General features: G+C 43.2%; 1 protein-coding gene across 3 annotated transcripts in view; it reads left to right on the plus strand.

The window, feature by feature from the left end:
• The window catches only part of ARHGEF25 (Rho guanine nucleotide exchange factor 25), a 285,560-nt gene that overhangs the window by 201,229 nt on the left and 60,227 nt on the right, over positions 1–24,104 (plus strand). For all 3 annotated transcript variants that reach the window (XM_083169398.1, XM_083169399.1, XM_083169400.1), the window contains one exon: positions 20,814–21,133. In XM_083169398.1, the coding sequence (XP_083025524.1) occupies positions 20,814–21,133 (320 nt within the window). The remainder of the gene's footprint in view (positions 1–20,813; positions 21,134–24,104) is intronic.

The raw sequence follows: 24,104 nt of genomic DNA on the forward strand, positions 1-24,104 counted from the left end.
CCCGAAGCGTGGCGAGCGCAGCGAGCCCCGCGAGGGGACGCGGATACCTGTGAAGCCCGCGAAGGGACGCGCTTACCTGTGAAGGTATCCGCGTCCCCTCGCGGGGCTCGCTGCACTCGCCACGCTTCGGGCCTCGGTGGCTCGCTGCGCTCGCCACACTATTCTATTCTCACTCCACGCCCTAGTGGATAGTAGGGCATGAAAAGGTCGGAGGACGCGTACCGCCGCCCCTCGCGGGCTCGCTGCGCTCGCCACGCTTCGGGTTCACGTTGATAGTGGCCTGGTTGTGAACATCCAATATCATTCAGTGTTAAAATCGCGTCGCGTCGCATCGCGTGGCATTGTATACCATACAATGCCACGCGATTACAACGCGATTTTGGATACGAGGAAATTTCAAGGGAAATCGCGTCGCATCGCGTCGCATCGTACTCTTATTGTACTGACATTCAATTTCAACATCGGGCGCCCGGATAACTCACAAGTACCGACAAATGTTTAAATCCCCTTGTCTGTATTCAATTCTAATCTTAATGGAAGATATTCTGTCCTTCTCCTGTTTAAATAAACCGTTTATCTTGGTATAATAGGCTCTGGGATCACCACTACCTTAATCATCTTGTTTGTACAAAAAGCTGGAACTGGGGAGTGAGAGTTGTTGTCAGAAGTGAATTTGTAGTTTAATTCCCGACAAGTGAATCACAGTTCTTTCCTGAGTCTCTTGACATCAAAAGATGTGAATTTTGCCTGGACGGATTCAGTAAGTGGAGAGGCACTGCATGGAATTAGCACCAATTGCAGCGTGTTTTACAGAGCCTCCAGCATGGTTTACAGATCTTTTTCTGCTTGTGATTAGTAAGAGCCAGCATTAACTCTTTCAGCCTTGGATCCAGTTGCATTGTGCTTGTATTATTTCATAGACATAGGTATGACCTGGCATGTATTACGGAGAATGTGGGAGAAGTATGCATCACTAAGGCAGAACAGAATGTAACCACATTGTATTATATTGAAAGGCATCAGTATTCATTTTACTATACAAAGTAGGCATTGTAATGCAGACTTACAATGTAGCATCTGGTATACATTATATCGGTTGTTCCAATGTATTGTTAGAGTATAAATGTTAGTCCATGAAGTATTTTGGAGCAGTTTGCAGACCATATAGTGGCGAATATGTGGATGGGAGTGCTGCCAAGTCATATCTTTCAATGACTTAGTAATAGGGAGGGGTCCATTCCTGTAGCCTTTTACAGTCATTATGCAATTCACCTACTGTACGCCTGGTAAGAAAAAAGCATTGCTTGCGGTGAGAATCCGAAAAAGAATATTTCCTTTGTTTGTAAACAGCAGGGCATTGAGGACATAGGTATATTTGTTCTTAGTGGTGCTTGTGGTTTAGAAATATTCCTGACAATATGGTGTAATTAACTAAATTGACTACACATATCATATACTTGCCAGCTCTGTAAGCACCTTGAGTCTCAGCGTTTGGTTCTTTTCCCCCCACTCTTTAAAAAAAAAAAAATCCTGTAATGTCATCCCACCCCCACAACTCCCCATGCTCTGCTTGTAATGAAGCAAAGGTTGGAGCTTTGGCTGGAGAACTGGTGACAAGGTCAAGCACAGTAGGGCGGGGGGGGGGGGGGTGGCTAGGAAGTATGCTGAGGTTTGATTACATTGGGCCTGATTCACATTTCTATGCAAACCCAATGGTTTACATACAAATCCGATGTTTGGGGAGCAGCAAACGGGTCAGTTTTCCAAAACGGGCTTGGGGCGCGACACCCTCTTTTTGAAGGCCATGGGTCTGCATCATCGGGGCTGAGCAGTACTAACAGTCAGTCTGGTAAGTCATGGTGATGGTCATGATGATGATGCGAAGGGGCTTCCTCCAATCTCGCAGATGCATGGAGGTGGCGTTATAGCTTTATTACACAGTATTGCACAGAGGCTTCCCTGTGGCTATGCAATACCTTAGAATTCAAAATCAGGCCAATACATTATACCTCTAGTCAGCTCTTGAGGTTTGTCAATGACACACCAGTTCCGGGCACAATGCAGTGTGAATTACAGAGCCAAATGCAGGATTTTTCTAGGGGAGGGGGTTTCCCCCACAAATTAAAAAATTACAATATTACTAAGGCCCATACACTCACTGCAAAATGCTGTGATAAGTGGGTCTATCGGGAGGGGACAGAGCTAAAATGACACAATTCTAATGGAATCTCATCATATTGGCTCCACCCTTGGAGTATTTTTTAATATCATGCTTCCCCTACATGCCAGTGGCCAACCTCTCTGTATGTCACAGCTGCTGCAGCTACACAGGCGGGCGTCACACTGCTGCTGAGCTCCGAATGCGCTCTAATACACCGCCGCATGATACATTGGTGGCCAAGGGTGCGCCAATGTACACGTATGGATAACTGTTCTAGCTACACTATGGTGCAGATTTAATGGTCGTGTGGCACAGCTCCTGGGTATCTCTAGCTATTCAATTAGTGATCCGCAAGCTGCCCCGAGTCAGCAATTACATTTGATATTTTCTTGTACCCTCCAGAGGTGTAAGCAAGTTATTAGGTAACTGCTTTATTGACTACTTGATCATCATGGTGAATAGATCAGGGCACTCTACCGGAACAAGAGACCAGATAACACAACCCACAGCTTATATTTTTGCCCCATATTCATTTATTTTGAATATCTAACTCTTTTAATCCAATACACTGAGCAAATCCTTTGAAAACAGAATATGCAGAACTGTCCGGATTGTTCAACGACTTGATGTTCTGGTTCCTTCTCCCACATAGTTCAGAGAGTGGGAAAATGAGATGATGCAATGACATTATTAATCAGCACTGATAATCCAACACCAGAATGCAGCACAAAAGGCTGCTTGCGTGATGTAGAGCATCGCTGCAGAAGTCACAGTAGTAGTGTGCAATTAGTGTACAACTGATGAAAAGATTCTTACTTTAAGTGCTGAATTTTCATCTGGGACTTAACACATAAAGAGGCTTGACAAATATTGAATGCAGTAGTTTTCTAGGTAGAGAGGGCTGAAAGGGCTGCGGGTAATTGATATAAGAGTGAAACAATTTGGAGTGAAGTGTAATTGGAGAATATCATTGATTATAATATTCTATGAACAGAACTAAAGCAAATTTGTTAAAGCAATAGATTTGGAAGTTGTTGAAATAAATCCGCGGTTGGAGAGATAACACTGTTGAATATACTACGGCCACTTTGATATTGATTACTTTTCTTAAGCATTTATATACAGTAACTGCATAGGTATTTATTATTATTATTATTATTATTATTATTATTATTATTATTATTATTATTATCCATTATTTCTACAGTGCCAAAAAGCTTCCATAATACCTTTCAAAGTACACAAACATTGCACACAAAAAAGCAAATGCAGATTTAAGGGGCAGACAAACATAGGTGATTTTCCCTAGCCTACGCGGCCGTGCTGAGCGATATAGGCTAGGGAAATTGCCAGTGGCTAGATCACCCATAAGGGGCATACACACGTAGAGATCTGTGCTGAGCAATTTTGCTAAGCTATTTTGCTAAGCAATTTTGCTGGTGTCAAGATCTCCCATGGGAGCACATACACATGCAGAGTTTTGTGCTAAGTGATTTTGCTAAGCGATTTTGCTAAGCAATTTTGCTTAAGCAAAAAAAGTCAGGGTAATGGTTCAGAATGAGAGATTGTCATCAGTATCTCTCATTCTGTACACACAGAGAGATTTGCAGTCATTTGCTAAGCAATCTTACTAGATTGTGACTGCATGCACTGACTTAGTTAGCAAGAGATATTTAATCTCTCGGAGCATACACACGGAGAGATCTGTGCTTACTTTCTAAGCAATCTAGTCAGATTGCTTAGAAAATAGCACAAATTTGCTCCGTGTGTACACCCCTATACACACGTAGCGATGTGTGTGTATGGACAATCTGTTTTCTCAGTGTTCTCTGGTTAGAACACTGGCAATTTAACTAGACCTTGACTACATATAGTCAAGATCTGAGCCAGCGGGGACGACGTGTGGGACTGTGCATCTCCATCGCTATGGAGCATACACACGGAGCAAAATGGGCTATTATTGCCCCATGTGCATGCCCCTTTACAGTACAAAACAATGTAGAACATGGGATACAAGCTATATAAACATTGTTTCATATACAGTCACAGTATCGCAGAGGTAGCACTGCATGTTGATCCTAAAAACGTTGGGGTAAATGTAATAGCTTCCAAGTCCTGCTGGTGAAGGATTTTTGAGTAGTTCTGCCTGTTTATTAAAAGTAGCAATCATTTACAGGCTAAAACCAACCTGGTTTGGCCATTTAAATGATTGCTGCTTTAAAAAATTGGGAAGATTCTCACAAAAGTCCAGTGCCAGGACTCCGAGGCTATTATAGTTAGCCAGTGGTGTCAGCGTGGGCTGCAGGGGAGCAAAAGCAGGAAGAGACCCTGCTCATGAGAGCGTGCAGTCTATTCTGTACTGGCTTTACCAGACTAAGGATAAAGGGCCGAATTTGGAGTGCAGTTTTTCTCTGATGATTAGATGTATTACGATCGTATCATCCTTCAGGCCTTTATCTCATAAACACAGGGGTTTATTTACTAAGATGGGAATTTTATTTCAGATGGGATGTTGCTTTGGGCAACCAATCAGATTCTACCTATTGGGGGAAATTTACTAAGATGGGAGTTCTATTTCACATGGGATGTTGCTATGGGCAACCAATCAGAATCTACTTCTTATTTATTTAGCATCTTCTAGAATTTACCTCACAGATGTGGGACATTGGCTGGCTGGATTCCCTGTTCTACTTGATAAAACTTAATTGTATTTGGTTATTATGAACAATCATTGGTGTAGTCATACACAATATAAATCAGCTGGCCCTGCAGCTGTTGTGGAACTACACATCCCAGTGTTCCTCGTTTTGCTATGTGGCCATGCTACAACTGTTGCAGGGCATGCTGGGATGTGTAGTTCCACAACAGCTGGAGGGCCGAAGGTTCCCCATCCCTGGTATAAATGGTCAGTGTATGTGCTTGAAAACTTTTGAGTTTACCAAATATTTGTCAAAAATGAAAGCATCCAGACACAAGCAGTTCATCCAAACCCATCTCCTTTGCTTCATTATGTTTCCGTTAAAGTATCTTCTATCTGATGTGGTAATGTGTTATAATAGTAACATTCTATGGTACTTATATGTTAGTTGGGGGTACTTGTGAGTTATCCGGGCGCCCGATGTGGTCATCGCATGCCATTATAATAAGCATACGATACGACGCGATGCGACGCGATTTTCCATCGCGCCGTATGTCGTCGCATCGTATGCTTATTGTATGGTATACAATGGGATGCGATGCGACGCGACGCGATGTTTACACTTCCCGCCCATTTTTAAACCCGCCCTCTGGCACATCTGGCAGAAAATCATTGTGAGGTAGTTTCCAGAGGAGAGAGCAAGTGTTTGAGTGAGAGAAATTGATTTTCAGCATTGTTGCATATTACTGAGGTGAATTATTGGACATTTACCCCAATATTGCCCCATTTGGCCCTTTACACCTGCCCCATTTCACCCCTTACACTATTATTGCCAAAATGGCTGTGGTTGATGGCATCTTCAGCCTCCCAAAAACAGAGGAAGAGACAGTCACATTCCTGCAGGAGAAAGGGCTGCTCCCATTGACTGCCACATGCCCAAATGGCCACCCTATGCGCCTGTCCCTGAAAGAACGCAAATGGCGCTGCTATATTAAAATCTGCAGCAAAAAGCAGAGTCTGCGGGCCTCCCTGTTCTATCCTGGGTGCAGGCTCCCCTTCATGACGATCCTGCGGTTTATCTGGTGCTGGTGCGATGAACTCACATCAATTGAATTCTGTGCCAAAAATCTGAAACTCTGCAATAAAAGCACCATTTTCTACAATGCCCTGATGCGGGAGGCATGCCAGTGTGATTTAATGGCACAGCCACAGCAACAGATTGGAGGCCCAGGGAAAATGGTGGAGGTCGATGAAAGCCTCTTTGTGAAACGCAAGGCCAATGTTGGCAGAGTACTCCCACAGCAGTGGGTGTTCGGAGGAGTGTGCCGGGAGACAGGGGACTGTTTTATGGTTGCAGTTCCGAAAAGAGATGCACCCACTCTCATTGGTGCAATTGTGCAGCATGTGGCACCTGGCAGCACCATTGTAAGTGATTGCTGGCGTGCCTATCAAACCAGTGAACTGGAGCGGGCTGGTTACAGCCACTTGCGGGTAAATCACCGCTTCAACTTCGTCGACCCAGAGACTGGTGCACACACGCAGAATATTGAGCGACTTTGGGGGTGTGCAAAATGGCGCAACAAACGCCAGCGGGGAACAGCACGCCATCATCTAGATTCCTATATGCAGGAATTCGTGTGGCGAAAATGCCTGGCGAGAGACAATGCATTTGAGCGTATTCTGCATGCGCTCACGTTAGTTGATAAATCATGATGTTGATTAAGATTATTGTGTGCTTTATGATTATTTGTTATGCTAATTTATTTCATTCTTATGTTAATTACACAGTTATTACCTTTAATTCAGTTGTCGTTAATGTGTCAGATATGCATGATATGGATGAATGATATTGGATGCTCACAGCCAACCCGAAGCGTGGCGAGCGCAGCGAGCCCGCGAGGGGCGGCGGTACGCGTCCTACGACCTTTTCATGCCCTACTATCCACTAGGGCGTGGAGTGAGAATATAATAGTGTGGCGAGCGCAGCGAGCCACCGAGCCCGAAGCGTGGCGAGCGCAGCGAGCCCCGCGAGGGGACACGGATACCTTCACAGGTAAGCGCGTCCCTTCGTGGGCTTCACAGGTGTCCACGTCGCCGTGGACACCTGTGAAGCCCGCGAAGGGACGCGCTTACCTGTGAAGGTATCCGTGTCCCCTCGCGGGGCTCGCTGCGCTCGCCACGCTTCGGGCTCGGTGGCTCGCTGCGCTCGCCACACTATTATATTCTCACTCCACGCCCTAGTGGATAGTAGGGCATGAAAAGGTCGTAGGACGCGTACCGCCGCCCCTCGCGGGCTCGCTGCGCTCGCCACGCTTCGGGTTCACGTTGATAGTGGAGTGGTGTTAACAATGGGGATGGGACTGACATTGTGTCACTTTTTGGGACACTTTATTGGGGGTTTTACACTGCAAAAATCGGGTGGTATCGCATCGCATCGCATCGCATGCCATGTGGTTAACATGCCATGCGATGCGACACTTTACATAGTACCCGATGTAAAATCGGGTTCGGGTGGTCATCTCGTCGCGTCGCATCGCATGCCATTTGGTTAACATACGATGCCATGCGATGCGATGCGATGCGCATACGACCAAAAATCGGGCGCCCGGATAACTCACAAGTACCTAGTTGGGCGCCCACTATAGTTAGTAAGCTCATACCCCCACTATCCATGTCCGCATGGAGTTGATTTCATATAGTGTGGTGAGCGCAGCGAGCCACCGAGCCCGAAGCGTAGCGAGCCCCGCGAGGGGACGCGTAAAACTAGGCAAATAGCTTAGTCGGCGCCCAACTAACATATAAGTACCCATTCTATGACTATTAAGCCCGCTCAAGACAAAAGCTTTGAAAGCTAGTTGCCTCTGTGAGAGATAAAAAGAGATGTAGTTTCACCCGCTGCCAACAGATGGCAGTGTTTTGGAGACACACAGACACTAGACATATATATAGATGATACTGACAAGGAAGAGGACTTTTTTGTCTTTCACTGTGGAACCAAATAAAAAGCGCTCAAAGTTGGATACAATAACATTATTTTTAAAAGAAATTGTACTTAATTCAAATGTATCATATTCCTTGGTTGTATAACAGGTTCTCAGCTAGCTGACTACATACAGTGGGGTGTATTTTCCTCTCCGTCTGCCATGGTCGTGTTTCGTGATTTGTCATTTTGGCACAGTGAGCAGAGCACAGAATTTTCCAGGCACACTGAGAATTTGTACTATGAAGCTAAAATGTGATTTATAGAACCTCTGGCACTGGGCAATAAAATAACATGAACCCAAAGAACTAATTTCTACATGCTACATGGAACACGAACACCAAGTTAAAAAAAAAAGTAAAACATAAAAAGATATGCATGGACGCTTATCTATCATGTTTGTGCAGCACATTTGTAAGTTCATATCCACAAATGATAGCTTCAAATGCAGTGTTTCATGCCCATAACCTTTGCTTTTTTCTCAGAATATACTCATTTTTATTGATGTTGTTATATCACTCACACAATGTCAGACATGACACCATGCAGTGGAGAGAATATGACCTGGACCATTTATTTACAATCTCTGATTTATCATTAATTGCAAGAGAGGAGCAGGTTCTACCAGGGCGGCCAGCTTCACAGTGGCATCAGCTGGTCACCTATCCAGTTGCCAAATCAAACCAGGGTATAATAACCAATATGGTGTTTCTGAAAACTCTTCTAAGACTGCCATCTAGCCAATATAGGGGTTCCCTAAAATACTTGAGTTTGGGGGAAGCCCAGGACTAATGCTGGGTACACACCAGAACAATTTGGCCTCAATTCCCCCAATTTCAATACAATCTCGACCGATTGTATGTAAATTGGGCATGTTTTGGCATGTTTTAGATCCGATTCCGATCCAGTACGCGTCCCCACGGGTTGTTTGGTCGTTTTGCAGATCCTACCTGCTGCAGTCAGAATAGCACATGCTTGATGGCTGCCTGTTTCTAGGAAGTATCAGTATATGTAATAAAAACATTGTGTTTTTTTTTTAGTATAGTGTTAAATAAGAGCAATTGTCTGATCTCCATGTTCCACCAGTCAGAACATAACAGGATGCATCCACTCAGCAATAGTAAATTACATTTGCAATTGAAATATTAAATTTAATTGAAACAGCATTTCACCGTATCCATGTCTTTACCATCATAGAGAAAAACACAATGAAAAGCCTTTTTTTGTACCTCGTTGTTTCTAATGATACATACTATCATCTTACAATTTCTGTTAACCTGCAGTGATGTGACAGTTGGTATTGGAAACATCTTCAGGATCAAACCCATGTCACCATGTCTGCGGAGACAGTAGGGTCAAGACCAACTGTAGTAACACTCTTGGGGGTATATTCAATGCATGTCGAAACTGCTGTCTTGCCAAAAAGACTGCAGTTTTCGACATGAATAGATCGTAAGGGGTTCCAATCTACTCAGTGCTGGCTGTTTTTTTTTGGCAGGTCTAAATATTTCGACCAGGTGGATTGATAGAATTGGCACTAATCCACCTGCTTTAAGGGGCAGACTAGATGGTTAAGGGGCAGACTAGATGGGCTAAAGGGGCAGACTAGATGGGCCAAGTGGTTCTTATCTACCGTCAAATTCTATGTTGCTATACTTTTGATGGAAACACAGCCAAACTGAAAGTTTCCATCAATCTCAATCCGACATAAAAAGATGATAGATTGAGGCAGGGAGGACGGCGCCGGGTGAGTAGCAGCATCTTACGCAGCGCTGTCTGCCCGCTGCCCGCACCCTTCTCAGCCGCCAACTGCACCCTCCCACAACTCCCGTACCGACACGCCACTGGGCCGGGTGAGAGCAGCTCACCCTGCACCGTCCCGGCTCCCGCTGCCTCCCGCCGCCGTGCACACCCTGTCCCCACGCCGGCCGGATGAGTATCAGCGGCCAAATCTGATTTTGGATTTGCCCACTGTATTGAATAATTTATGCCGGATTCATCCGGCATCCATTATTCAATACAGTGGGCAAATCCGAAGAATTTCAGGATAGATTCGTCATGAATTGAATATATAACTTTATATCAGCCATGGCATTGTTTACTTGTTGACAAACCAAAACTCTTTAATGGTTTTATATTCAAGATTTGGATGTGTATTTTGTAAAATCTCTGCTTTTGGTTTTATGTAGAAAATAAACAGCTGGATTTTTTGGTACTTGTTTAGTTTCACGGCGGCAGTTACATAGTTTACGTAGTGCTGTATTGAGAATAGCCATACAGCACTATGCTGCCTACGTAAACTTGAGCTGGAGCCCTTAAACTATACAATGGTTAATATCCCCACTATCCACGCCATACCCCCAGTATCCACGTCGACATGGAGTTGACCTTATAAAGTGTGGCGAGCGCAGCGAGTCACCGAGCCCAAAGTGTGGCAAGCGCAGCGCACACCGCGAGGGGGCGCGGATACGCATCCGCTGGCCACGCTTCAGGCTCGGTGGCTCGTTGTGCTCGCCACACTTTGTAAAAACAACTCCCCACCGATGTGGATACTGGGGGTATGACGTGGATAGTGGGGATATGTGTGTGTGTGTCTTGTGCTTTATACTTACCCTCCTCCGTCCCGGCCACCGCGTCCATCAAGTTCACCGATGGGCAGCGTTCAGTCCGCCTCCTCCGGCAGTCACTCCCCGGCGCTGCCATCATTCAATCCCCCTCCTCTGGCACTGGCAGCGGACAATGTACGCAATTAGCATAGTGCCTCTGGGGGAGCAGGAAAACCATGTGACGCTGAATTATGTACATTGCTGGCACCGAGGAGTGATTGCCGGAGGAGGGGGACTGAAAGCTGCCACCGGGGAGTGGCCGTCGCCCGCGGGGATCACCGACCAGAGGATGGTAAGTATAAAACAAAGAACCCACCACCCTGTTCCCTCTGCCACCCACCACTCTGCTCCGCCTGCTCCCAGTGTAGTTTCACGGCGGCAGTTGAAAACTACGTGAAACTAAACAAGTACCGATTATTTTAATGTAATTATTGTCATAATGTTGACTTTGTGAATGCTCCTGGTAGGGTTATGCTGTGGTTATGATTAGATTACAGTTGAGGTTACACATGAAGAAAATGCTGTATCAACACGTCAACTATTTACATGTCAACATTTGGCATTTTGGCAACATTCTGAATGTAGACATTACATAATACACCCCTGTAATAGGTTTATACTATTCATTTTTTTTTAACTAATTCGAAGTAGTGACTTAAGATGACTGTTTGTTTATTTATATGGCACCACAATATTGCCTATTGCTAAGAGAACATTTTAATTATTCACATCAGTCCCTGTCCCTTTGGAGCTTGCAGCCTAAAGTAGGGATTTCTCATATTGGTGCAGCAGTGCAGGGGTGTTCTGAGGGTGTTGGGTTTTGGCTGCTGCTTCAGGATCATTGGCATAACACATAATTTCCCCAGTAAACAGACGTTTAATACATTCAGTTGCAAATTGATAACGATCCATGCAGTACTAAAGACGTATTAGGTTACTGCATGACTGAGATAATACAATTATATTGTACATCAATGCGCTTTAGAGTTTCCCCCAGCCTTTACACTACAGCAACAATCACTATAAAAGCTAATGCTCTTACAAGTCCCCATTTATAAATTGGATCTAATAAAGACCGGTTATGAGATTTCTGGATCCCTGGGGGAACGTAGCCCTTGCTGACAGCTTGGCACATTTCATCTCTCATAACCCTGCCTCATAGAACAGTTTTATAACATCAGTAGAATGGGCACTGAATCACTAACTAATTGAATGTTCTCATATCATCTCTTGGCAGAGGAACCAGACCTTCTGCTTTACGGAGGGTGCAGTTGAATACCCTTACAGGATTCCGATTACTCTCATAGATTGCTGTGACCATGCTGTAGCAGTTGCAAATGTTTTTGTTTTTTACTTTTTTTGTACAAATTCCTGGTTTCTAAACCCTACAAGATGGTCATGGTTACACGGTAATCTGCAACTGTGTCTAATTATAAAATACAGTTGAACCAGTCAGCTTTACAGGAAACATGACAAGTGGCTTAAGTCAATGTATTGGTCCATTTCAGGTGCTTGCAAAGGAGGGGCTAATTTAGATAAGAAAAAACAACACTGAGTTTCTCGAGTACACTATAAATTACCAATAAATGAGCTTTACATCCTGTATGATAGTAGACATGTAGTGATTCCAGTTACAAATATGTGCAAAGATATGATTATGGGGTTTATTCTGGTTTATTTGCGAATTTGCAGCCTTGCGAGTCCACCAAACCCCTCCTGGCGAATGAATACCCCCCGCCCCCCCCCCCCCCATCGCAGTGCGTGTTCACCCGCACAGGCTGCATAAACATCCATTCGTATGCCTCAGGTAACCGACCATCAAAAGATGTGGAAGGTACAAGCATATAAAAGTGACTTTTAAATCACTTACATATGCGTGCACGCTGGCACGCTGCCAGCCCCCCCGCACCCACGTCACTGCCTCATTGCCAGCTGCCAGCATTGTCATGGGAACGCACATGGAACACTGGGTGTTCCCATATGGTAATAGGACAGCCCGGCGTCCCCCGCCCTTCTCTGCCCCCACCCCTCCGCATGCCATCATGGGTGCGTGCACCCGGCGAACTGAAAGTTCACGCACCCTACGTCTGCACATGCACAGAAACACGCATGCGCAGATGCGCACCATCGGTCCTCCATGCGAATGCACAGAGGACCGAATGGACTTGAATAACCCCCTAAGACCCTAAAAATGTCACACCATCTCTAATATGCTGGTCCTAAGACTATATATATATAGAGAGAGAGAGAGAGAGAGAGAGAGAGAGTGTATCAGCCCGGCACTGCAGAGAGAACACAGTGCAGCTGCCACGGGTGCCTTCCGGGCACAATGGATAGACAGTGTTACAGAAACAAGCAGAGGCACTCCAGCAGTCTTGTGAAAAGCAAAAGGTTTTACTGTGATACGACATTTCGGGGATACAGACACCCCTTCTTCAAGGGGGACAGCAGAGTGCCGGAGCCAGCACAGAATATATATATATATAGATAGATATAATTGTGCAAAAACGCTGGCACTCAACTCCAGAAGGAAACTTTTTGCCCGGTGCCTTCAGTATAAGTACAGGCAATGCTGTCCCATGTAGATAATAGGAGAAGACTGCGTCACTCGGGACTGGTTCAATAACAAACAACTCATAGCCAGACAATGGTTAAGTTGACGTTTCAGCCCTCAGGCTTTTATTAAGCTGTTTTGATAAAAGCCTGAGGGCTGAAACGTCAACTTAACCAATGTCTGGCTATGAGTTGTTTGTTATTGAACCAGTCCCGAGTGACGCAGTCTTCTCCTATTATCTACATGGGACAGCATTGCCTGTACTTATACTGAAGGCACCGGGCAAAAAGTTTCCTTCTGGAGTTGAGTGCCAGCGTTTTTGCACAATTATATCTATATATATTTATATATATATATATATATATATATATATATATATATATATATATATATATATTCTGTGCTGGCTCCCCCTTGAAGAAGTCTTCTCCTATTATATATATATATATATATATATATATATAGTCTCGTAGGAAGGAACAGACAGCGGCACTCCAAGGGTTTTCAACAGCGTGTATTAAAGCAAACCAACGTTTCGGGGTATCATTCACCCCTTTGTCAAGGTTTAAGTGCAATATTAATACACGCTGTTGAAAACCCTTGGAGTGCCGCTGTCTGTTCCTTCCTACGAGACTACCTGTTTGTTCCAGAAGGCACCCAGGTACTGAATTCCAGCTGAGGGAGTGCCAGGCCGTCTACCTCTCTCTCTCTCTCTCTCTCTCTATATATATATATATTTTTTTTTTTTTACACAAGGCCTTGAAACGTCTGCGCTTGGACTGATGTCTATGTATCCGAATTTATGAAGAAAAAAACTTTGTTGTAATTGTTCATCTGGAGTGCTGCAGTTCCCCTGTGTATATATGTATGGCACTACAAGCTCCAGTGAGCCCTTCATCTACTGATCCCATACATGCCTCTCAGAACAGTGATGCACAAACATGGTTAAGTTTATTGGTCCATTACAACTGCTTGCATTGCAGACTGCTAAATAAACTTGATTTTGAAACTGAGATTGGATTCTAATGCTGGGTACACACCAGGACGACTAGGGCCCGATCCCCACAATCTAGATCCAATTCCGATCAATTGGATGTAGATTGTGTGCTGATTGGGCCCTTTTCTGACCTGGTGTGGACCGATACCGATCCGATGCGCGGTCCCGCGGGTCGGTCGTTATTGAGATCCTACCTGCTGCAGGTAGGATCTCAATGACGACCATACAGCCGGGTGCGGGTCGCCATCGGATCGGACCCGCTCACGGTGCACATCGTGAGCGGGTCGTGCCCCCCCGCGTCATCGTGAGCGGGTCGGACGAGACACTGACGACCCGCTCACGATGTGCATCGTGAGCGGGTCGTCCTGGTGTGTACCCCGCATTACAGTTGAATGGGTAAGATCTTGGGTGCAGGATAGTTACTAGAGATTTATAGTAAATGGAGCGGAGTCTAAAGAGGGAAATGTTACCAGTGACATGGACCTGTGCTTTTTAATATCTTTGTTGGTAACTTGTTGGAGTTATGTGTAATCACACTGTTTTCATATGGATATTTCACATCACTTGTTGCTTGTGGTCATCATCTAAGTAAAATGAACCAATGCATTAAATCACACATACACACACACACACACACACACACACACACACACACACACACAACAAACATATAGGGAGGTGAAGCATATAAGAGAGTTGCTAAAGCTTCCTAGCATCAAGCTTCTCAATGAATCTCTTGCTGCCTACTGCACACTGTGCCACAGTAATCCCTACTTTGAATTAATTATGTCCATCCTGACCCCTTTCAATGATACTTTCTCCTATGTCTTTAAACACAATTATTTTTGCATTAACCTATATCTTGAACAATATATTTACCCCTGGGGGGGGGGGGGGGGGGGTGCCCATGAGTCTGACTCTGAGAGAGGCCTCCTTGTTGAACTTAATGCAAAGCACAGGTGTTGAACTTCTAAGATGCCACCTCCACACTTTCACCTGAGGTTATAGAAAGCCGGTATTGGTGTATGGGTGGTTATGGGAGCAGTAAGCTTACGTTTTGCCTAGGACACCAAAAAACTTGCACCGGCCCTGCCCATAGCAACCAATCAGATTCTGTCTAACAATTCCTGAAAGCAGAAACAGGTCTTGAGAACACACAGGTTTTACTTGTGCTGCTTATATCTATCTCCAGATTACTTTCTAATGCTTCTGTATCATCTGAATATGCCTCTATATATCATGTATTTATACATTATGTTTTGTACCATACATGAGGCTTTTTTTGTGTCAGTTTGTTCCCTAATGACAGAACTTGTTAGCGTCTCTCTTCCAAACTGTCCCTCTGTCTCTGTCTGGGTAAACATTTCATCCCAGTGGCATGCTGCACTGGATGCTTAAACGATGGTTGTCATTGTCACCACTGATGAACATACGGATCTTCTCCATAGTCGCTAGTTACCATAGTTACGTGTCCTGCAGTGGATTTCAGCCCACACAGACATGAGTTAGTCATTATATGACCTAGGACTGGCACCCTGCCCTTTTACCTCAGTAAAGTTCCCACAGTACACATACATCAAGGGCATCCTACGTTTCATGATTCTCCTCTTAATTACTTAAATCATTTTGTGTTAATGCTATTTATGAGATTACTCTATTTTTTAAATTAATTTTATGTCCATAACCTGAAGCAAGATGGCTTAATGAATAGTTTTTCTGTGCATAATACAGGACAAAGCGTCCAATTTCCCATACTTTTTGACCTTAAGGGGGCATATGCATCCATACTTGGAGAGTGATACAATGGAAAGAGATAAAGTACCAGCCAATCAGCTCTTAACATTCTATGCTGATTGGCTGGTACATTATCTCTCTCCACTTGTTGGGCGAGATGTACTAAGCCTTGAAAAGTGATAAAATGGAAAGTGGTAAACCACCAACCAATTAGCTCCTACCTGTTATTTTTCAAACACAGCCTGTCACATGGCAGTTTGGCTGGTGGTTTATCACATTCCATTTGATCACTTTTCAAGCTTAGTACATCCGGCCCTATCACTCTCCGAGCATTGATGCATATTATGCCCCTAAATGTTTTTATGTCTCACAGCAACTTGAAACATGCTATAATATCAGTGCTTCTAAAATAACTATACAGTTATATAACTCACATTATTTACAGAGAATGAGGCAGATGTTAACACATCCTGGTGCAGAGATAAAGTGGAAATAAAGTAGAAGGTTATAATGCATTTTTGAAAAAAATGACACTTAGGAGTTGATTGGCTGGTGTGTTTTCACCTTCCACTTTATCTTCACTTTATTTCTTCGCCAACGTTAATACATCTGCCCCAATATTAGTTCCTTTACATTAGTCCGTACACTAATGAATATGTGTCCTCATACACCTAGCATCTATATGGGCAGTACGGATGGTGTAATGGTTAGCATTACTGCCTCACAGCGCTGAGATCATGGGTTCGATTCCCACCACGGCCCTAACTGTGTGGTGTTTGTATATTCTCTCCCTACTTTTCCTCTGGTACTCCGGTTTCCTCCCACAAAATATACTGGTAGGTTAATTGGCTCCTTAAAAATAAATTAACCCTAGAATGTCTGTGTGTGCATGTATATGTGGTAGGGAATATAGATTGCAAGCTCCATGGGGCAGGGACTGATGTGACTGTTCAGCATCGGAACACTTGTGATGCTATTGACTGGTTGATTGACCCATTATGTAAGCCAACCACAGCAGCTTCTACCAAGAGGCCGGTATATGTAAATCAGTGCAATGTCCTTTTATGAAGGGTCAATGTCCTTCATAGAATGTTTCCACCCAGATGTTTCTGTTTCCAATAAATTCCTAATTGCATGAAAGAAAGAAAATAGCAATTGTGTATTACGTCGATAGTCCACTTCAAATAAGTTTAAAAGAAATCAGTGCTGAGATACTGTATTAGGTCTAGGAAAGATGATCTCTGTATGGAATGATCCACCACCAAGAGAAACAGAAGAGCCCAGCAATATTCATGCCCCTAAGTCATGGATAGGGAAGCTTTGGCCCTCCAACAGTTTTAGCGTTGACAAAGAGCAAATCTGTAGCATGGCGTGCTGGAAAGTGTAGTTCTACAACAGCTGGAGGGCCAAAGCTTCCCCATCCCTGCCCTAAGTGTTTGCACTTACACTCAGGAACGTTGAGATACTGTAGGCACATAAAGGTTTAAATCTCAGTTCCAAATCCAGAAATAGTGTAATCCAGCCTTTTTATTAAATCACTATTGTAGTCCAAGAATAAAGACTTTGGTAATAACAAGCTTTTAAATCTGCATAAATTACAGTACAAGGAGAAGGAGTTTACATATGCGATATTAGGCCAGGGATCTGCTGCTCTTCCTATCAGAAAATACAAAGGTTTGCACCTACTGTATTCAGTCATCACCATCTTGATCTACAAATCATCTGGTTACATGTTTATACTAGTGCAAGAACCAGTGCATCATAAAGGGGCATTTGTTCTGTGGGACTACAGTACATTTATTCTTATGCTGGGTACACACCAGGACGACTAGGGCCCGATCCCCTCAATCTAGATCCAATTCCGACCAATTGGATGTAGATTGTGTGGTGATTGGGCCCTTTTCTGTCCTGGTGTGGACCGATACCGATCCGATGCGCGGTCCCACGGGTCGGTCGTTATTGAGATCCTACCTGCTGCAGGTAGGATCTCAATGACGACCATACAGCCGGGTGCGGGTCGCCATCGGATCGGACCCGCTCACGGTGCACATCGTGAGCGGGTCGTGCCCCCCCGCGTCACCGTGAGCGGGTCGGACGAGACACTGACGACCCGCTCACGATGTGCATCGTGAGCGGGTCGCCCTGGTGTGTACCCTACATTACTGTCTAGGATTCAGATCTCGTCTACAATCTTACTAATCTACAGGAGAAATGCGTTTATGAAACATATTCTGTTGGGATTGATGGAACAGGTATTTCTAACATTGCACGTAGAAGTTACAGTTTATGTATTACTAAAAATAACTAGAGCTTTTATTTGCTTTAAAAAATAGCTTTCTATAATTTTTTACCTGTTTTTGAAAAAATATATTAAAATCAGCCATTTAGGGGGGTATTCAATCTCCGGCGACCATCTCCCCACGGCCCTATTCAATGCTGTCTTCCCCTACATTGAGCAGGGTTTCTCGGCAGAACGAGCCCGACTTCACTAGCTGTCGGGCTCGTTCTGCCGAGAACGGCCGGGAAGTGACGAGCTGCCGGCTGCAGCTCGCCTATTCTCGGCCGCAACTCGCGGCCACACCCCCTTCTCGCTCCCCGGCAGGCAGGACATTAAATCCCACCTGCATGTTCTCGTTCGAGCTGACCGAGAACAGGGCAGGGTCACGGCGTGACCTAAACATTGAATACCCCCTTAAAAGTTAAGGTGCCCATACACGTTACAATTATTGTATACAATATCGCATCTCATCGTATCTCGGTTTTGTGATGAGATGAGATCTAGTACAAAAAGTATGTGCAGCACATACTTTTTGTACTAGATCTCATCTCATCGCAAAACCGAGATGCAATATTGTATACAATATTGTATACAATAATAGTAGCGTGTATGGGCACCTTTATATAGAACTCCAAATATTTTGTTTTGCGACGGTAATAGATGTCTCTAGTGTTAATCAATATAAATTTTTCGGGTGGCTAGGTTACACACTGATTTACCGCTTTTTAACATTTGGGGTGAGATGTAATGATTTCCAAGTTCAGCGCACATGTGGGATGCTGGAGGAATTTTGAGGCTTTTGTTTAAAGGGGTAATCATTTACAAGGCAAAACCACGCCTTGTAAATGATTTAGGGCGGGATTCTCTATCACAGAAATGCAATAAAAACCCCGTTATCGGGGTTTTTACCGCAATTCTGTATTCTCTAACCTCCCTCCGCAGTGTCACCGCTGCGGAGGGAATCGCCAGCAAAAGATGGCGGTTCCCTGCAGAAGCCTATGGGCTTCTTACCGCAGCGGTGTGTGAGGGATCCGTCACGGATCCCTCCCAGCATTCCCTGCGGCCGGCGCGTCAGTCTGCGCATGCGCAGACGGACTCCCGGGTCATAGACCCGGAAGTCCAGCAACAGCGCCGCATCGCAAGGGACAGCTCTTACCGCAAGAGCTGTCCCTTGCGTTAATGACCGCATATTTTAGAGAATATGCGGTCATTAGAAATGCGGTGGCCGGCGAAGAGGGCTGCGGATTTTAGAGAACCCCGCCCCTACTCATTTAAAAAAAAAAAAATGTATTGTCCGGCATCCCACATATCCATTTATCTCGGACTTCATTACAACCCCCCCTTAATGTGGGGTTTAGCAGAAAAAATTATCATGCGTAATATTTTCCTCCAATTGGATGCTGCCGCAACTGACAGCCATGGTAATCGGAAACTAGATACATTAGGCGCATTATTTTCAGTTACAAAAGTCCCACAGCTAATTGGATATGCCCCTTAAAGAACACAATTAATCAACAAGTATTGCATTCTGTAGTGTTGGTATGACAACTCGCTAAGTACTTGTAATTATATCATGATTCATCATTATTCACGTATTACGGACATAAATTATTGTTACTAGTCACAATGGAAATAATACATAAGTGGTGCTAATATATGTAAACTCCTTCAAATAATATTTGAGTTCAGACATCATAGATTCTGATCAGCAAGTGCTGTTGCTTCAGTCTGCATATTGTGCATTATAAACAGTAATGCACTTAAAATGATCACAAATGCCAGCAATTTCTTTAGTAATCCACAGGATGTAAACCAAATAGTGTATTTTATTTTATTTTTTAATATGTTGTGACTACAAACTGCAGGTACAGTACAACACATTGGCATCTTTAAAAAAAAAAAAGCCTATTGTAATCCCTGGTGTTCTTCCACATTTTTTTGCTTGTGGTCTTTATCTAAGTAAGATGATCCAAAACATTAAATCACACACATAACAGATATATAGGGGGTGAATTAGGTAAGAGAGGTGCTAAGTCTGCCTAGCATCAAGCTTCTCCCCCAACATTTGTTAATCCTAATGCATTTCCCATTATTGAACAACTTCTCAGTCATATTTGGCTAATGTAGAAATCATTTTTTATTCTTTTGGTTTAGTTCATTCGAAGCTTCAAAAGAGACAGGGAACTGAAAAGGCATCTAAACTAATGTTTAGATGCCTACTAGTGCATCTAGTGTTTTTATTCAAAATGTTTAATGCCAGTGACACATCCAGTGCTAATGCTTAACTGCTTATTTTTTTTGTGTTTGTGCATTTCTCTGAAAATTACTTTTGCATGTTTTAATTATGTTTAGTCTAAAATTGGTTTTATTGAAAGATTACAAATAAATAATATCAAAGCCTAATAACTTTGGATTGTTGATGTTACAAAGCATTAAAATATGGTTAATCAAGGTTTCTAATACATAGTAATATTTCACCGTATTATGCTAAAAAACAGTATTACATTTTTTCATTCATTAAGACAGTAAAAAGCTTTACTGGGTACACATTGGATGATATTTTGAAAGAGAATCCTTACCATTTACAGCAGGACAAACATATACTGTATAAGTAGCAACACTTCTGTATATTATCCAGTCTTTAGAAAGCACATCTTATAAATATATCTCTACAGCTGTCACTATTTAAAACATTTGCATTTGTGGAAAAATATCTTCCAATATTTTGATTGGTTTTATAAAATGTTAGATGTCCAGCTGTCCTATATTTTCCTTGTCTCAGATGTGTCTTGCTTTGTAGTGGAAACATGCGTCTATGAAACAGGCATAGTAATGGAAGACTATAATTGATATTTTCTTTTCTAGAATCCTACTCTATCGCTGGCAGTGATGGCAGCATATCAGCTTCTGTGGCTTCTATCCAACCTCAGCCTTCAACTAGCTCTGCCCCAAGTTCTCCTGGATCCAGGAGGTCTGTCAGTACACTAAAGAAATGGCTGACCAACCCTGTGAGGAAGTTAAGCAGCGGCAGCCGCCTGGATCAGCGGCAGAAGAAGATAGAAAGCAGGCCAAAGCGGGGAGTTCCTGGCCGAAGAAGGAGTGCAGATGACGGGGGAAGGGGAAGCATTGACCTTGGGGTTTTAAGGAAGATGGAGGACTTCAACCACCCAGAAGACAAGAGTTTGGTGAGTTAAGTTATGTTTGTAGATTTGCGAGAAAGTTAAAGTAGAATAGATTTAGTAGACTGTCATTTATTACAAAATATCCCAACATCATCTTGTGAAATGTTGAGAGTCTAGATTTTTTTTATCTATGCTCAGCTGGCTCCATTTTCTGATCACTGGGATAGTGTTCCTCTCCAGTAATCCTTTTCATATATATAAATAATATATATATATATATATATATATATATATGCAAACAGGAAACGGAGGCACTCAAGACAAACAAATGAAGACTCAGAACTCAGCCTGTTTTGTCAACGTTTCAATGGTCTGCTGCCATTTTCATCAGGACACAAATACATATAAAAGCACTCACCCTTTTATGTGCTCAGCCATCACCACAAGTCCATGTGCGCCGTGCGGGCGTCCTCCCGCCGCGGCTCTCACTGATGACGTCACCACGTGCACCCGTCACCATAGAAACAAACAATAAACTGTCAGTTTATTGTTTGTTTCTATGGTGACGGGTGCACGTGGTGACGTCATCAGTGAGAGCCGCGGCGGGAGGACGCCCGCACGGCGCACATGGACTTGTGGTGATGGCTGAGCACATAAAAGGGTGAGTGCTTTTATATGTATTTGTGTCCTGATGAAAATGGCAGCAGACCATTGAAACGTTGACAAAACAGGCTGAGTTCTGAGTCTTCATTTGTTTGTCTTGAGTGCCTCCGTTTCCTGTTTGCATGTATGTCGACATGCAAGTGATGTCGACTATTTGGACGGCAACAAGCACAGTTATCCGGCTATTGTGAGTGCCAGTACCTGCATCCATTGTTTATATATATATATATATATATATATATATATATATATATATTGTTAAAAGCAAGAAGCACCACTATCTACATAAGCCATGGACTTGTTTGGGTGGCCAAGACAAAATGGAGCCCCACTGCTTAAAATAAAGATGACTTCTGTTAAACTGATGTAAACTGAACATGTTGTCAAACATACTCCAATATGACATGCAGTACAGATGTGTCCTCATAAAACCCCCCAGCAGTCTGAGATGCCTGGAGTGAGTGAGCTGCCATGTCCTGTCCAACTCTGCTATCATCTTTTTATTTTGCTGAATACTACGTTTGTTTGATTCATCTGTATACAGTGCACAATCAACTGAAGTTGCCATGGATAAAAGCTGCAGCTGCTACATTTGAACAACTTTGCATACAGATTCAGGGACTCAGTCGCATGCAGATATATCAATGTCACCTGTATTGTATAATGAATCATCACAATCTCCTGGTGTGTCCTGGCTGCATTGTGTTGCATTTACATGGCTTTTATGGCAAAACAAAAATGTACAAAGATACCAGATGCTAGCAGAGTCTCACAGAACCTTGCACACCAAAAAAAGTCTGTTTGGCTGTAGCAATGATGTATGAGGAGACATCTGTATACTGTATACATCTGACTTGCTTATCTAATAATCATTTTAATTATACAAGTATTTAGCATTAATCTTCCATGTAAAATAGTCATAGCTTAACCTCGCTTTTGCCCTTTTTGAAATTTTGGGACATATGTTTAAATCATAGTTGCCATTCTGCAGGAGACTCCCTGAAATAACAGCAATCTCCCTCTCTACCTCATTAGTCTAGCAATCTCCCTCATGTCACCTAGCCCACATTACACTGTTACATTTTTTGGAAAAAGGAATGAAAGATAAGATACATTTACAGCTCCATTTCCCAGCACTTTAGTAAGTATAGTATAATATCTCTTGCTAACTGCTTTGGGGCTCATCTATATTTGGATTTAAGACATTTGAAACGAGTCCTCTCAGATGTAGCAGTACACACCCACTAGGTGCCACGTTCACAATCTCTTTTCACAATCTCTCCATATATGGAACTAGACATGTCGTTTGGGTGGCGCATGACAGTTTCCCTCAGTGGGGAGCTGCGCAAAATTCTATTACCAACTATAATCTCCCTGAAACTAGTTTTCAAAAGTAGGCAAGTATGGTTTAAATCTACTTTGTTGATGGGCACTCTTTGGGGGGTATTCAATGTCTGTCGAGCTCGTTATTTTTGGCGAGCTTTGTTGTTTTCTCAACAAGAGAATGGCTTTTTATGAGGTCGCCTATTCATTGTCTAGTTTTCTTGATTTGTCGAGCAGAGCTTGCCTGATTTGGTTTTCGGTTTCTTCGACTGTCGAGTTGAACATTTCTCGAATTGTCGAGTTATTTTGGGTAAAATCTGTCAAGATAATTCCTGCAGCCTATTCAATGTCAAAGAGTACACCTGACCTCGACTGTTTGAAATTACTCTTCCCTCATATTTAACTCAACAATTCTTTCTGTCGTGACAAGGGAGTTTCTCTTGTTGCATGTCCAAAAATTGTGTTAAGTGTATACGCAGGATTCCCTAATGTTTGAAGTGCTTATCTTCACTTCTGTTTTTGTGATATTTTGCTATATATTGCTCTTTTGTTTCATTTTCCATTGGCTGCATGTTTATATGGTATGCTTTATTCCATTATTCCATTGTCAGCATCAGTTTTCAGCTTGTATTATTATGCATTTGTTTAAATTATTCAATTTGCCATGTGAGAATTATTCACTTTTTTCTACTCACTTTTCATGTTCTCACTGTGCTGGATTTTGCCCATTCAAAGTCTTCTGTATACATGTCTATTTGTGTCTACTTGTGGTTTGACCAAACACCTATGTTTAGGTCCCTTGTATCCATGCTGGGGCAGAATTACCCTGCATTCAATGTTTGTTTTTGCCATTTTGTGTTAACTTCTCCCACAATGCACTCTGTTTACCTCAGAGCTCTCACTCCTGTACTGAGACTTCAGGGAGATACCAGCATTGTGCAGTCTGCTGATTTGGAAACGTTTTTTATTGGAGAATTTGCGTTTTTAACACGATATCTACTTTCAAATCATTGACTACAAAAAAATGGAGCATATCTCTGACACAATT

The sequence above is a fragment of the Crinia signifera genome, chromosome 2 (assembly GCF_055691185.1).
Source record: "Crinia signifera chromosome 2, ASM5569118v1, whole genome shotgun sequence".
In the NCBI taxonomy this organism is placed as follows: Eukaryota; Metazoa; Chordata; class Amphibia; order Anura; family Myobatrachidae; genus Crinia; species Crinia signifera.